The sequence below is a fragment of the Linepithema humile genome, chromosome 2 (assembly GCF_040581485.1).
Source record: "Linepithema humile isolate Giens D197 chromosome 2, Lhum_UNIL_v1.0, whole genome shotgun sequence".
Taxonomy (NCBI): Eukaryota; Metazoa; Arthropoda; class Insecta; order Hymenoptera; family Formicidae; genus Linepithema; species Linepithema humile.
The window spans coordinates 47,343-63,173 of record NC_090129.1 but is presented as its reverse complement, the minus strand read 5'-3'; the positions used below and the strand labels follow the sequence as shown (position 1 = coordinate 63,173).

General features: G+C 31.6%; 1 protein-coding gene across 7 annotated transcripts in view; it reads right to left on the bottom strand.

Annotated features, from left to right (window-relative positions):
- Shab (Shaker cognate b) overlaps positions 1–15,831 on the bottom strand; it is a 39,880-nt gene that overhangs the window by 12,795 nt on the left and 11,254 nt on the right. For all 7 annotated transcript variants that reach the window (XR_010888405.1, XR_010888406.1, XM_067348976.1 and 4 more), the window contains 2 exons: positions 12,589–13,432; positions 10,978–11,285 (listed from right to left, as the gene is read on the bottom strand). Coding sequence is in view for 5 of the 7 variants with exons in the window: in XM_067348976.1 (XP_067205077.1) it covers positions 10,978–11,285; positions 12,589–13,432 (1,152 nt within the window). In the remaining 2 variants the exon portion in view is untranslated. The remainder of the gene's footprint in view (positions 1–10,977; positions 11,286–12,588; positions 13,433–15,831) is intronic.

The following is a 15,831-nucleotide window of genomic DNA, read 5'->3' as shown; positions in this document are numbered from 1 at the left end:
TCATATATCTCGGCTACTATTAGTTTTTTCGTGTGTTTCATAAAATCATACTGTCTTGAACATTAATTAACGAGAAATACGAGATACGAGAATTACGAGAAACACAAAGATACGAGAATTCGGAAAGTAAAGATACAAATAAAATAAAAAAAAAAAAAATTTATATTTATTATAAATATATAGTGTTTATATGTTTAATTATTCTTCTACGGAATCACCGTGCTCATCAAGATATTTTAATCTGGATACGAGTTTTTGTAATAATTATTCTTTTTAATTTTTATTACGTTTCTATTTTTATTTGTGTTTTTTTGACTATTTTTGTCTATAAACAAAATATATGTAATATGTTGACAATGTTGCAATCAGATAACAGTTACAACTATATTTTTTCACAATAATGAATTATAACAAATTAACCCAATCTGTCGAGCAAAAGGTGAAAAGTATTGGTGAAATTATCGTTATTCATAATCTTGAAGTTTTATTTTTATATTATAATATTTAAAAAATCTGTAAATTAAAAAAAATCATTTTTATCGTCCACAATTTTGTCATTATTATTTGTAATCGATGCAATAAGAATCAACCAATCTGTACGTATTTGATGTATACAAATAATGGGGGTGTCAAGGATTAGAAAAATAAAAATTAATAATGATATGTGTTATTAGTGGAATATGGAATTTTGTGTGGACAAGTGTCACAACTGCATTTTGTTACTTACGCAAGTAACTTCATACATGTATTTTTCGAAACGAGCCGCACTCGAGTTACTGTCTTGTGTGTTGCGTGTTGTGAGCACGATTAAACTTTAACAAAATATTTTGGTGATGGTAGAATATATTCAAAGGGTTCTAGCAAACTTTGACAGCTATTAATCTATTTAATGATTAAAATACTGTCGAAATCAATTAGAGTACTTACTTGTTTAAATACTCATAGCATCTACAAAATATAAATCTTTTAGAAAGACGTTGCATATATATATATATATATATATATATATATATATATATATATATATATATATTGTGTGTGTGTGCGCGCGCGCGCGCGTGTGTGTGTGTGTGTGTGTGCGCGTGCGCGCGCAACATCTTTCTTTATTTCAGCACTTGTTTAATTTCTGGAAATTCAAATCAATTTAAAAATCAGATTCTCTCGAGCAGAAAAATCCGTTAATTGTTTTTAAGCAACATGTTAAATTTGCAGTTGATTAATTGATTGGAAAAGTCTTTCTTTTCTTTTCCGTCAAGGAGAAAGATATATTGGTATAAAATATAATAAAAAAATTAGCAATCTGGAAGAACAAAAATTTGAAAAAAATAAAATTTATAATAATAAATATATATTTAGCTTTATTCACATATTTTATTCACAGATACAAAAGTATTAAATAATATATTCCATAATTATAAAATAAATTATTTAAACTCTTCTAATTATTGCTTTTTGATTCAAAAATATTTTGCATTTTTTCGAATTTAGCATCAAATAATCTTTCCACTGAAAAAGCTTTTTCCGAAGACTAATATTTCTACTGCCTTAACTAAAACGCTATGTTTAATTAAAATTAAAATAATAATAATAACTCAAAAATCAAATAAAAATTAGAAAGCACAATATCATTATAAATTCTAAATAGTACAATTAAGAATATAGTTTGTTTTTATTAATCACGATTAATTTTCCAAATATCCATAATTCTATTTATTATTTAATATTTCGTATTATTTTATTTATTTATTCAATAGATTACAAAAAATTGATTTGTTCCATACATAATACTACATTATATTACTTTGTGATTGTTATATATAAAGATAATTTATTATTTTACAAAATGTTTTATGTCGAAATAATAGTTTTTTTTAAATTTATATATTCCTTTTTACTTTCGTGATCGCACGAATATCAGTCTAAATTGAATAAAATAATTTTTAATGAGATTATTGTAATAAATCTCAATCAATGTTTTAAAGCATTAGTTTGCAATAATTGACAAACTCATTCTTTTTTTTGTGTGCCACGCAATGATCTCGCTCGATCTATCAATCATTTAATTCGTGTTGAATAATGCAAAGGCAATGCGAATAAAGAAACGGCTGCTGGTTGTGACAATGCTATATTTATGTACGTGATTGTTACAATACATTGTGAGCAATGTCTATATACAGGCAGTGTTTTGAGAAAACGCGATTTTATTCTTAATAGTAATACAAGCACCGAAAGAATACGAATATGTGAATATGTGGTTAAGAATATAGTCTTATCCTGTGCAATATTTAATCTATCCGTTAATTTAAGAAATTGTATTATGTAATTGCATTGATTACGAATGTTAAGAAGTAGCGTGTTTGTCACAATATATAAGATCCAATTTATCGAATTATCAGATAAAATTATCTAAAAAAAGTTACATAGAGTTGATCTATTGCAGCTATTGGCACGATACTTGGATTGTCATAAAAATCGCAAATGTTTCGCTTGATCTACATATCATTAATAAAAAATATCTTTTAAAGCCCGTTTTAAACGACTTATAATTCATGATAGAATTCGAGATAAAAATCTATATATAGTGTAATTTTATGTAGTATAGATCTTATCTCAAAATACTATATCGCATATATCGTTTAAAATGAGTTTTAACTCACAAGTGGATGCATGGATGTACACAAAGTGCACAGACTTGTTGTTTTGCTTTCGAGACGAAAAAGTTTGAGAAAAAATGTGCAATCTAGGCAAACGTCTGTTTAAATTTCTAGCGGACATTTTAACCATACATCTTCTTCAGTTTCCATAGCATGCTAAAATTTCTTCATACAAGACGAATTAAAGAAATAAAAAAGATATATATGTATATATGTGTATATTATAAAGTTATTTACAAAATATTTTAATCATAATAGAAATAGCGCGCTGATTCGGCTAACGTGTTTGTTCATATTTATTTCAGATATTTTTTTCCAAGTTCAAGTATCATTACAAAAGAAATGATATGATATTTGATTGATATGACGTTACGTTAAATGTATGTTACATACAAAAGTGTGTGATCGTGTATGGTGAGTATAATCATTTGTATTCGCGTGTTATCGGAAAATCGCAAAATATACACAAAATTAAGTTACGGAAAGATCGTTCGTTTATTTGATTAACAATAAGCTGCAATTATAAAGAGGCGACGTCATGTGCGCTAAAAGATCTACGTACCTATGAAGCCACTAGAACGTCTTACGTCTAATATTTAGTTTTAGTTCATTTCTTTATGTACCAATTCGTAATTCTTTTATTGGTACTTAGGACGGAAGTAAAACTTCAGCAAAAGTTCGACCTTCCTGATTTCCGGCATATCAATTGGCCACTACAAACGTAAGAAACGAAATAAATTTTGTCAAGTGAATATATATATTATATTCTTCGCTGTAATGTTTATATAGATGATTATTACTAAGGCAATTAAAAATATGAACAATATAAAAAAAAACAACAACGTATGTAATAAAAAAGTTTAATGAAAAAGGAATAAAAGTTTAAATATCTATTTTTTTATTTGAATTTTCATACATATAAAAATATTTAATATTTAAAAATCATAATGTATTACGTGCATCTTCGCATTTGGTAATAAATATAATCATTTACATGAGAAACGAAATTGCACATTTTTTTCCGTGTACCATTGATTCGCAAGTAAACATGAGGATCGAGCGAGATTATATGCTATATATCCTAATAGTCAAGAGAAATCATGCTCACAACAGTTATACAATCTCGTGCATGGTTCACAGATCATCAAATAATTAGATCTCGAAAGGTATAGATTAGAAACGCATGATATCTATTTCATAAATACTATGGTAATATCGATGTATGAATTCAAATTTATATAAAACATTAACACAACGATGATGATCAAACACATACAAAATTTAGACAACACAGATTTTAAGATACAAATTTTCTTTTACAAAATTATTTTGGATATTAAATAATATTACATTTTTCAACTTTTGCTCATAAATATACAAGCAAGTTAAAGCAAAGTAAAACGTAAAAAAAGCCGGAAAAAAACAAAATACATTATTTTCTTTCTAATATCTTTTTTTGTTATAAAATTGTAATGTAGAGATTAAAAGTTCTTGTAATTTATTTTGAAAAATTGTTCTTAATTTTCAAAATTTCTTTATCTTTATTAAAAATGTATGTCGATTATTTTTATGTCGATGTAATGCATCGATATTTCACTAATACATCATTGTTTCATCAATAGCGAGGAAACATTGATGTGTCAAATTGATAATTCGATAAATTGACGCAAAACGAGCGCAAAACAATGTGATGTGATAATGGACGCGCGGAGAAATAACAAGACAGCGCGAACGATGTCATGATCGTGAAGAATAAACGATACGTGGAAAGAGTGAAGCATTACATATGAGTGTGTAAATCGTTGACTTCCGATAACGATCACTGCCAGCATTTTATGCAGCATTTGATCGAGTTTCGTAATGACGATCGAGTGACGTGAGAAGAGGGGCAACGTCCCGCGTCGCTCTCTGTTGTTTCATCAGCTTTATTCTTGTTCGCAAAGATGATCGTGTACTTGTGTCTTTTTTACAGTTAATTGATTCTAATTCAAAGAAGATTAGATAGAAAAAAAGCTGCCATAACACTATGAAACAGTGAACACTTTGAAAGTGATACCAATATTTCAAGTACAATATTTATGACTAGCAAGCTCTTCTTCGAAAATCTTTTTATTAAAGTTCCACAAATGTTTCTTCTATATAAATGTATTAATTTATTCATTCAGTATTATCTGTGATATTATTGAATAAAATGCAACTTTTTATTAGAAATTTATACATTTCAAAATTTAATGCAAAAAATCTCTTTCTCTCTTTCTGCCTCTCCTTTTTCCTATTATGCTTAAAAAGTATGACAAAATATTGACTATTTGTTAGTAATGCAATAAATAATTTAGCAAGCATAAACAAGCAACATAAATTTTGAGGTTTATAGTGTAAAGTTAAGTTAAGTAGATTAACTATCTACAATAGATAGATCACATTTATATTAGTTTTGATAGAGTGCGCCGTTTAATTTTTACAAGATTTGTGCCAATTTTACTGCTTTTTCTTTATGCTAAAAAAAGTCTTTATAGTAAACTACTACTGTTACTAAATTACTAATTAAACTCTTTGCGTGGAAGAAAGCAACGTCCACTAAAACTGTTTATAAATTTATAAATTATATAAATATATAAATTATAAATATATATTATAAATCTATTACGTTATAAATATATAAATTATAAATTTATAAATTAGAACTGTTTCTTGTAAAAAGATCAATAAATACATAAGAATAAAATATAAATGGGAGCGATAGTGCATCCATAGTTAATCAGTTGTTTGCTACGATTCAGATTTTGTTATAATAAAACTCTCAATAATGAAAATTTTATACGAGAATTCCTGTTTTACACATTCTCATGTATGTACGTGTGTATGTGTAGACAGCTTCTAATTCATATCTAATCTTCTGTGATTGCAATGGATTTTCTCTCTTTCATTTCCGATTCTTTTTCTATTATTTTAAGTAAAACTGCAAACTCTAAGAGTAATACAAAAAATATTTACATTTACGAGAGAATTGTTACAATAATATATAAACAATTTAAAAATAAGAAGCATTTGAAAAGCACCAGAATGCCCGCCATTTGTCATTACGCCGCGATATAGTAAATTATTTCATTATCTTGATATATATATATATATATATATATATATATATATATATATATATATTTAGAAATATAATTATAATATTATAATTATAATTGATAATGATTTTTATCGCTGTGTTTTTTTTAACAATATAAGTTGATTTTATTTATCGTGACATTAATCGATAAAAACGCGTTTGCAGGCACGTGACATTTTTCAAATTTTTAATATAATTTTTAATAAATTATTACTTAATATACATATATAAAATTTTCTATTTATAATATATCCAATATTTATAGATATTTAAACTTAACAAAAAAATTAAACAACAATTTTTGTTTCTTTATAAAGAAATTTTGATTTATATCATCGCGATCAGCACACTAACGCAATTTGCAAGTCATATTAAAGTTTGTGGCTTTCTCATTTTTTATCTCTCCGTGAATAATTCGATGTGTGTGTGTGTGCGTTCGCGTGCGTGCGTGGTGTGGTGTATGCGTGTATGTGTGTGCGCGCGTGTGTTTGTTCCGATGAGAAAAGGACAGACTGCTCATGTTCAGAGAAAAAAGTATACACACTTAGCGAAGAGAAAATTGACACATTGCCGGGGCGAGTTGATAGAGCTCGGCAAAGTCCGACAAATTAGAGCAGTAGTAAATTTGCGTGTGAGTGAGTGTATGACGAGTGTGTCTCTAGGCAGCTTCGCTCAACGATGCCGGTCAATGCGCACTGTCGGACATTGCCTGCAACATAGCGATACCAAGTCCGTGAGAAAGAGACAAAGAGAGAGCCGCCATCAGATGAAAATTTGTTCGAAATCGAGATATGTTTATCGCGTGCGATAGATATATACAGCATACACAATCCTGTGAGCCTTTTATCCCGTGCGAATCCCTCATTGAATCGCACCCATTTTCAGCGGTGGCTACTATGCCACCTTGTAGTTCCAGTCCGTGATAAAGACCCTTGTATTGTAGATATACAGTGCGTGCCAAAAGTGCCAAAACGGCCAATTATTTCAGAAAAATGTTTCAAACAAAAATGATAAGGTAGGTTTAAAAAAATTGTAGAGATAGCGTGATCGGATTTACACCGTTTTTGTGTCCGTGTTTTGTGGGTGCGCGCGCGCCTGTGTCTGTAGATGATTGTGAGTGTACTCTTTATTTTATTAAATGTTCAATTTGATGTCCTTTTGCTACTTGGTAGTGGCCAAAACGGTTTTTTCGTATTTAATTTATTATAGTGAACAGTTCTTACGCTTCAACCGTGCTTCTAGTTTTTAATGCCTTCTCCATTATCTGTATATTTCATCTTTGAAAAGCCACATTTTGCAGTACAAATTGTATTATAATTACTTGTTTCATATCCCCCATCATTTTTCAAAATTTATCAATATATTTTTAAATTACTTTTTGTGTATATGTGTACGCGTGTATGTGTGTGAAAAGAGAGATTATATGTACATATACATACATTTATTGCTTTTATGTGATTTGTGAATATAATAGCTGGACTAGAGTCTGAGTTGCATATTTTATTTCAAGTTACATTTGCATTTTCATCGATGAGAGGAGATAACACATGTGCATTGTGATCGTCATCAGCATCGTCATTTTAAATAATCGGTTATTTTAATAATAACAATCTAATGATTATTCACGACCGAAAAGAGTGGACGTTGCCAAGAGGAAAAGCATCCAAGGTGGCTGGAATAAAAAAACTTTAATGTATGTGTTACAGTTTTATACTGAAATTTAATAATGTCTTGAAAGAGCACTCGCGTAGTTTTTACGATTAGATTCCGCGCGCAATTTGTAAACTGGCAAATGATATATATACAAATTTACTCCTTAAATTTGTCATATCGTATAAAATAGTGCCAATTTAAAAACAGAGTTTTCTTCGTTAATTTCAGACTTAAATGAATAGACATACAATAAAGTTTCGTCATTCCAGCATCTGTGGAGATTTTTGTAGTATTGTTCTTTCGGGCTCCGCGCGTATCGTCGTTTCACTCACGTCTCTGAAAAGACATTGGGCGAAGATTTTCCGACTACGAGAAGGATTATACAGAAAGCGAAATAAATGGTAAAGTATTCGTAGGAAATGTATACGCTGAACTTGAAAACGAACCATTGTGAAAATTTTATTTTTATGTATCTGTGCCCGACTACGGCTGAATCATTGCAAATTTATATAATTTACGAGAGTTTCATCTCGTAATTCTCTAGTAAGTTCTCTAATATAGTATACATATGTATAGAGACGTATAGATGTATATAGATATGTATATAGACGTATCATTACTCACAATCAGAAATGTATACTGCATGTACATGTGGGCACTCTTAATGAGAGTGATATAATAATTAAAACAGAAATGTAATACAGAATGAGGCTGGACTCGATTAAATGATGCAATGTGTGTCTAATTAAAATGTTAGTAATAAAAAGAATCGAGTTAATTATTCACGTACCGTAATAGTTAAAAATACAAATTCTTGAATCAATAAAATCAAACGTTAATATTACTCAACATTATTCTTCATTATATTTATTTAAAATGTCAATCAGATTGTTAATTTTTCATTTCTAAGCTGGTTTTAAATTGTATCGAACAAGTAGTTTTTGTCTATTTCATATTTTTAATCTCATTTTTTCTAATGCGATATCGTTTTTCGAGTGACAGAACATATTTTTGCATAATACAAACTTTTGAGTAATATTTAAATTTTATTCTTGTTCATTTTAAACAGAAGCATTATCTAAATTAAAAAAAAATTAAATGGAAATATTGCGAAATACTTAAACAATAAACAAAATATTATAAAAATAATTTATGAGTATGCTTCTCTCAATGATTGAAAATGAACAATTGAATATCCCCTGTTTGAATAAATATTAGACTAATAATTGATATAATTTTTCCGTCGGAGACAGATACATATTTCTACGTTGCAATTCTATCTCTTGTATAATAAATACTCTCATGATAGTTACTTTTTTAATCAAGCGATATGCATCGCATAGAGCAAAGCAAAAACATTTGTGTGTGTGTGTGTGTGTGTGTGTGTGTATACACACACACACACACACACACACACATACACACACAAATGTTACAGAGTACATAGAAATAACAAAAATTTATCAACACAATTAAATTTCATGAAGCCGACTCTATGCGTAACCATATACGCCTTATGTTTTCCTTCCGTGCGTTAAATATTTTTTCGACAAAATCTGAAGGAACCTTGTGTGACAATAATATGACAATAAATGTGAGAAATAAGCGACGCACATCAATTAAGAACTCCGCCCAGCGCCATTAATATACTTATTTTTCGCAGAAATCGTGCATCAAACTCGTGGACTCAATATGCCAGCGAGAAATTTATCAATTACGAAAAAAGAAATTATACAATATATGAATGGTACGGTGTCTAATTAATAATTAGGATCGAGCTAAAAACAAGCATGTAAGATAGACAAATAGTTGCACGTCGAGCGCGTATTGTTTTGCAGCAGCGACTCCCAATCATTTATTTGTCAGCATTTTATAATGTGATATATTTCTATTGCTAGTAAAAGTTCAAAACTCTACAATATTATATATCTTTAAAATTAACTTGAAGTGTTAAATAAAAAATAATTTTAATTCTTTTTACATATACAACGCATTCACTGACAAATAGTGAGAATCTTTTAAAAAATACATGGGGTCAATCTCATTAATAATTAGCTAATAATAATTGAATCATAGTTGATGCTCAAGATGAGACATGTGCTCGATGTGCTTCCTTTGCGTACATGTAAAAAGTATTTGTCATTCACATTGAACGCGTCCAATCTCGTCGTTTTATCATAACGTAACGTAAAGTTTACATAACATAATGTAAAGTTTACATAATAAAATGTAAAAATAAATGGACTGTTTTGTAGCTACACGATTTCGACGAGTGTGAACTGATTCTGCGATTGCAATGGATGCGATCACAGTTGTAATAACAAATTGAAACCGATAAATATAAATTTGAGGGATTCGTGCGAATAAAATTTAAGCGATATGTTACTATATGCAACATTCTTTCAATAATATATCATGTAAATACATCTATTTATACGTTTAAGTGTCATGATACAATAATTAATATAAAAATTAATTGTATTGTATGTGAATATATAAAGTGAATGACCATTTTATTAGGAATAATCGTTCAGTGAGATGTAGCACCCTCTTTCGCTTTCAAAACAGTAGCATTCTTTCGAGGTAACTGAAAACTGTAGCTCTCATCAGTAAATTTTTTATATCCAGGTTACGAGCCAGGTAACTCACTTTCTGCACCAGTGATCTCTTTCTGTTTATCTAGATGTTGCTGATAAAGTAGTCTCTTAGTGTGTATATATATATATATACACACACACTCATATTACATATAATAAAGCACATATATATATTGAAGTAGAATTTAAAATTTTTTTGGATCGTTGGCTTGAAAAATATTATATTACAAAAATTATATTCTCTCTTGAAGTAGATTTACTTGATGTATTTTATTTTTCAATATCTAAGATTTTTAATTGTATACCAATTGTGTAGTAACACAACTTTAATGAAAAACCATGTTAGTAACTCAATGGTAAAAAGTCGTCGCAGTAGATAGAGCTGCGTACAATAAAGCGCATATTATATTACTAGCGCGGTCGCACATCCACTGCAATCATCATTGATCTCTACATATGCACGTACGGGATGATTAATTAGGTTTTTAACATCGAATTATTCTTATTAATTTTTTTATTCAAAATTTTCCAGAAGAGTATATTATTCAAAGCAAATTTTTCTAACAGTATGATAAAAGAAAAATTCCAAGATTTTTTTGTGCTTTATGCACGCGCACTTGCGTATGATTTCAAAATATTAATATAAATTGAATATGTCTTCTTTATATGTATTTGATTACATAAAATAAGATTAGAAAAATCAACATCATACACAAGAAATTTAACAAGATGTACCTAGCATTATTCAACCTTTTTCGTATGCGTTTTCTTCTGTATAGTTAGCTTCATTTTTCAAACTATAAATCATCGACATTAAGACCGTATAGCCATCCCGAATACGTGTTAAAACATAAGGATATGCATATGTGAATATATATATATACACATATATATTCGTATACGCAAATGTGCATGTGTGTGTGCACGCGCCCACGTATTCCATATTGACACTTACGCTAGATGTCATATTGCCTTGGTTGGGATGCTGCGTCGGCATTTCATCCTGAAAATAATCGTCGTTCTGCGCACCCGGTAGATTCTGAGCATAATCGAGAAGTCGACGATTCGGACTATCAGGCGTAGTGATCGTGGGCAGGTCGTTGGGCAAGTTCGGAAAACAGGCATTAGATGCACTGCGTCGATGGCGCGACAGACTGTAGTGCTCATAGTTGCGATAACAGCCAGGCCCAGTCTGAGCAGGCCCTCGACCACACGCGGACTCTCCCTCCGTACTGTTACCATCCACTCCAGACATGTTATGGCCTGGAAATAGGTGCAAGATCTGTACTGTTCTTCGCGGTAAAACGTGAGCGAGGACTAAACCGCCTACTTATATTTTAATAAATGATCCTAAGATGTTGAAAGAAATCAGAGTTGATATTATGAGTTAAATGAAAGCTGTCGTGTAAGTTTGTATGCTTAAATTATTAAGTAAGAAATCGCGATTAATATTATAATTTCTTTGCTGGTGTATTATTGTGCTTTAATAGTGACAATTATTATTTAATGATATGCGAATAATGGAAAATTAATTTTGTACATATTTTATACAAATTTTTATATTATATAAAAGCAGCGGTTTACTTTTTATTTGCTTGTGGAGCGTAGAAAATGTACAATTATAATTATAATATCGAAATAACAATCGCAAAATTAGACAATCATTAAACTTAATTACCTTAATAATCTCTTCAGTAATAATAACATCTAAAAAGTGGATTTTGCAGGAATATTGCACGAATATTTGAGATTTGTTGAATAGTTAAAAAAAAATTGATCGAGGTCATGTATCGCACAAAAACAGAAAACATTGTAAGATCACGAGAGTCTTGCACTCTGACTTAAAAATCAATTTGTTTATCGTCCTTTTTTCCTTTTTTTATATGCGATTTCATTGGACGAGTTTCCTTTACGTCAATCCCAGGCTTCTACGAGATAAGCGGAGAAAATTAAGCGTGGCGGTATGCATGTGTACATATGTATATATACATAAGAACGAATTTATAATCTATTGCAATCTATAAAAAAAGAGGGAGGGGGGAGGGACATATCAGCCGCGCAATCGCAATGATAATGCAATTCAATCACAGTAAATTAGTTTTTATATATGTAAAACGCGAGAAAAAAAACGTGGACTTGCTTCCACGTCGAGTCTCACACATTTACCAAGTCTGTATTGAGATCGATTAATTAATTTCGTTACAGTGAGGCCTTTATTGTCTCTCGTACACCGCCTGGGATTGCAAGTTTAAAAGTATAACCATGATCTTGGAGTGAAAAAAAACCGACCAAAATACCGTAATATGAAATCAGATTGTAGCAATACCAATAATCCCATCTTGCAACACTGTAATTGATAGAATTGAAGAGAAGAAAAATAAAAAGAGCAAACAGAGAAAAATAAATTAGGTAAAAAACGAGCGGCGGCAGCATCGGTGGCAACATGTCACGGCTCGCTGAGAACCGCGACAATGATCTCGGGTCAGGGGCCGAGTTTATTCGATTATATCGGCGACGATGACGGCGACAAGCAGATCGCAGATCTGTCGTACTCTCCGTCGCTTACCGGTATCGACGATGACGTCGATGAGGTCCATGCTCTTGGCGAAGGCATCCCTCAAGTTGATGTGATGAAAGGACACGATGCTGCCCTCCCTCTTGGCTCTCTCGAGGGCTTCTCGCCTCTTGATAGCCTTCTCCCGCCTCATTTGGTTCTTGTAGAATTCGGCGAAGTTGTTGACGATAATGGGAATGGGCAACGCGATTACCAGGACACCACATATACAACACACACTGCCGATCACCTTGCCGAGCGGGGTCGTGGGGTAGATGTCGCCGTATCCGACGGTGGTCATTGTGATGCCTGCCCACCAGAAGGTTTCTGGAATGCTTATGAATTTGGTCCCGGGCTCCTCTTTTTCGGCAAAATAGGCGAGACTCGAAAATATGAGGACGCCCATCGCCAGGAAGAGCATCAGCAAGCCCAGCTCCTTGTACGAATTACGTAGAGTGAAGCCGAGGCTTTGCAACCCGGTTGAGTGGCGGGCTAACTTCAGGATCCTTAAGATCCGCATTATACGAAAGATCTGCACTACCCTGCGCACATCTTGGAACTGGTCGTTCGCATTCTTGTTCGTCTCGACCAGGAACAGAGATACGAAGTACGGTAGTATCGCCAAAAGATCGATTACATTAAGACCGCCCTTGAAGAACTTCCACTTGTCCGGCGAGGCACTGAACCTAAGCAAGTACTCGAGGGTGAACCACGAGATGCACACGGCCTCCACCATAGCGAGCTGTGGATTGTCTTGAACCCCTTTCTCATCATTCACTTGCATACTAGGAATGGTGTTGAGAGTTAGTGCGATCGTCGAAAGCACAATAAAGAGTATTGATATCACAGCTATCACCTGGAAAAGCGACGGTCAACCAGTCAAATAGAGCTAATCCAATCACGTGCTACCGCGGTCTACGTTTACGTACATTTCAAACTATTTCCTCCCTTAATATCTTTTCTTTGTCTGTCTTTATCGATCATCTATCGGGGTATTTCCTAAATCTACATATGTATAACCGTATTGCTATCCTTATCGCGCGTTTATATGACCATCTATAATGCGTACGGGGAAGGTACAACAAAACTTTAGCTTACACTTTAGCCTTTACAATCGAGAAACATACTAGCTATTATATCGTGACGAATGATTGTTATTGCAATCCTTTTAAAATATACACATTGATTCCAATACAATTTTCCTTCGAGATCGATGTATCGATATCAACACAATAGACTTGGAAGATTATGATAAACCGAGTCAAAGACAATGCAATTACATTTTGCAATTGCAAAATAAAAAAATTTATTCTCTAAGGCATTATATGCGTATATACAATACATGTAACAATATATAAAAATGTATGTGATAAAAATAATCATCGCTAAAAAATTTGACAAGCGTTGCAATAATTACAACAAAAAAAGGTGAAAAATGTTACTGCAATACGAAAGCGTTGTAATTAAGTATGAAATTAATCAAAATACAGAGAATAAAAATATAGACAAACGGTATATACTGTAATTTATACTCTAACTTTTATGAGACATGTATATTGCGACACATTTACAGTAAAGCCGCACAAGTATAGTACATTACAGTGAAGCGATAACTGACGAGACTGACGAGATACGCAAAAAGTAATTCTCTGATCTATTATGATGTATCACGTATGACGTGCGTTACGCATAACTTTATTTTATTTGAATATGCCACTTTTTGGCGACCATATTTTATTTTATTTTATTTTTGACGAAAATGTACAATATGTTAAAGCAACTGGAGTGTTTTTCGTAAAATCTCGTTTCTCGAAAATAATCGACCATTGATCAATCAACACCCAACATTATTAAACACTTATTGTGTTTGCTAAATTTTATTAAATTTCAAGGATGAGTTGGCGCTTTTCCGCGCATTTACTGCGCGATCAATCAGCATAATGAGAGCGCCTAATTGGAAATTTGAACGATTTTTGTAATATAAGGCTTGGCCAAAACTAACCAACACAGAGAAAGATCATTGAAGAAGTAAACACAGCCTTGATCAAACAAACCACTGCAAATATGGAAGGAAGTATATCACCGATATTATATCATACTGACGACTAGATACTTTTGTGTTGAAAGTAGAGAAAATCGATTTGATGATCCAGTAAATGGAGAATCAATCGTATTTTCTCAGAAATATTCGCAACACAGCTTCGTCATCAGGGTGTGCCTCGTCGTTTAAACGCAGTCTGCCCGACGTCGCTCGACTCATACAAGTTTTATTGCATTGTTCGGTAAACACACTGTATGTCCCTTCAAAACCCCGCTCCCTTGTTCCTGATCTCTTGTGCCTTTGTTCCCCGAGAGATCACAAGTCCATAAGCTGTTCTTCTGTTCCCCTCCCTCTTTCTATTTTCATGCCAGTGCAATCGCTACAAAGCGAAATCAATTCGTCGCTTTGAGAATTCGGCGAAATCGTGAGGTCACTTAAAGTAAAGTAATAAGGAAAGCTTGCTTCGCAATATTTAAATCGTAAGGGGAATAAGGGGAAGTGCGTACATTCAAAGACATATCAAGGAAGCATTGAATTTCCGATACCTGCTTAGGAGATCTCATTATTTTTTCTCGATAATTTCGGTGTCATTTTTTTCAACAATCAAACGTTACTCCACGAAAATTCTCACAGAATATACTATTCTATTTTTTCACTCTATATAAAATGGCACTTTTCAGAATTACAAATGCCTCAACACGATTAAAGTACACACTTAATGTATTTTAGATCAGCCGACTTTATGTCACGACCAAAGAAAAATGGACAAATTAAAAATAACTTATTTTTATCTTGCATTTACTTCATATCAAAGTTTTATATTTCTTGATTCTGAAGCATGCATATAGCATGTATACATCATAAAAGTTCATAAAAATGAATATGTTTGCACAATTAATCTCTTCTAAAAATTGTTTTATGGTACTTTGTCGTCGAGAAATTTTCCTGGAAAATGTTTCTTTTATCAATAAGAAAAAATTCTTTTTTTATTCAGATTTACTCTTAATTTTGTAAGTATTTTTTGTAGGCAAAAAATTAAGAGAAAACCAGAAAAAGAAAGCACTAGTTATGTCTCAACATTTTGCAGTCTTAAATTGATTTCTGCATATTAAGCGTCATGAAATATCATAAAATATAATTTTAATTTTGAGCTAGCTTGAGTTAGCAGCTCGATGTTAGTTCACATTTCGAAGTATGTCTCATTACTTGAAAAA